General features: G+C 42.9%; 1 protein-coding gene across 1 annotated transcript in view; it reads right to left on the bottom strand.

The window, feature by feature from the left end:
• LOC103311992 overlaps positions 1–115 on the bottom strand; it is a 4,512-nt gene extending 4,397 nt beyond the window's left edge. The window contains exon 1 of the mRNA XM_008191941.1: positions 74–115. Coding sequence (XP_008190163.1) covers positions 74–115 — 42 coding nt within the window. The remainder of the gene's footprint in view (positions 1–73) is intronic.
• Between the last annotated feature and the right edge of the window lie 606 nt (positions 116–721).

Genomic DNA, 721 nt, shown 5'->3' with positions numbered 1-721 from the left:
TACGAACGCAACCAACTCGTAGTACAAATTATCAAACTCAGCAGAGAGCTTGAGACCTTATGGATTTATCTACCACGTCCACTGGTGCTAATTTCTTTCCAACATAAGTCTCCATAACTTGGATATCGGATTCTGCAGTCAAGCGAATTCTTTCAGCTCCAGTAGCATGGCTACAATTTTTGCTCGTTTACCAGGACTATTTTTATCACCTGAAAACTTGCCCGCAGCCTTGACAAAGGTGGTAACTTTTGCAATGGCACGGACCATCCGTGCCTTTGCATCGACATACATTATCGAAACTTCAACAACCATGATGACAGAAGGACAATTAGGTCGATACTAAAGTTGAACGAAAATGAAACACAATGGTTCAATTCGATATGTCATAGTTGTGTGATAAACGAAGAAAATAATATAATGAACGTGTATTTTTTCGGTCACGGTTTGTAGTTAAATCCGGCCACGAAGGACCAAAAATGTTTACGCCCGAGAATTTGACCGTAACACCCGAAGGACCACTCGGTGATGCCTGAGAAACGATTTTGTTATGAGGAGGTTAATGAGTTTGGCTTATGTCACCCCTACCTACTATTGTCGTAGGTAGGCAACCATCTGTGCTTTCGCCTAATGTTTGGTGGGTAGGCAATTCTACGCACCACGACGACACCGACGACGACGGAAAGGAATTATCGAAAGAGTGAGGAAGGTGCTGGCTAGTTAT

This window comes from Acyrthosiphon pisum, chromosome X (genome assembly GCF_005508785.2).
Source record: "Acyrthosiphon pisum isolate AL4f chromosome X, pea_aphid_22Mar2018_4r6ur, whole genome shotgun sequence".
Taxonomy (NCBI): Eukaryota; Metazoa; Arthropoda; class Insecta; order Hemiptera; family Aphididae; genus Acyrthosiphon; species Acyrthosiphon pisum.
The sequence above is the reverse complement of the archived record's forward strand: the minus strand, read 5'-3'. Positions and strand labels throughout refer to the sequence as shown.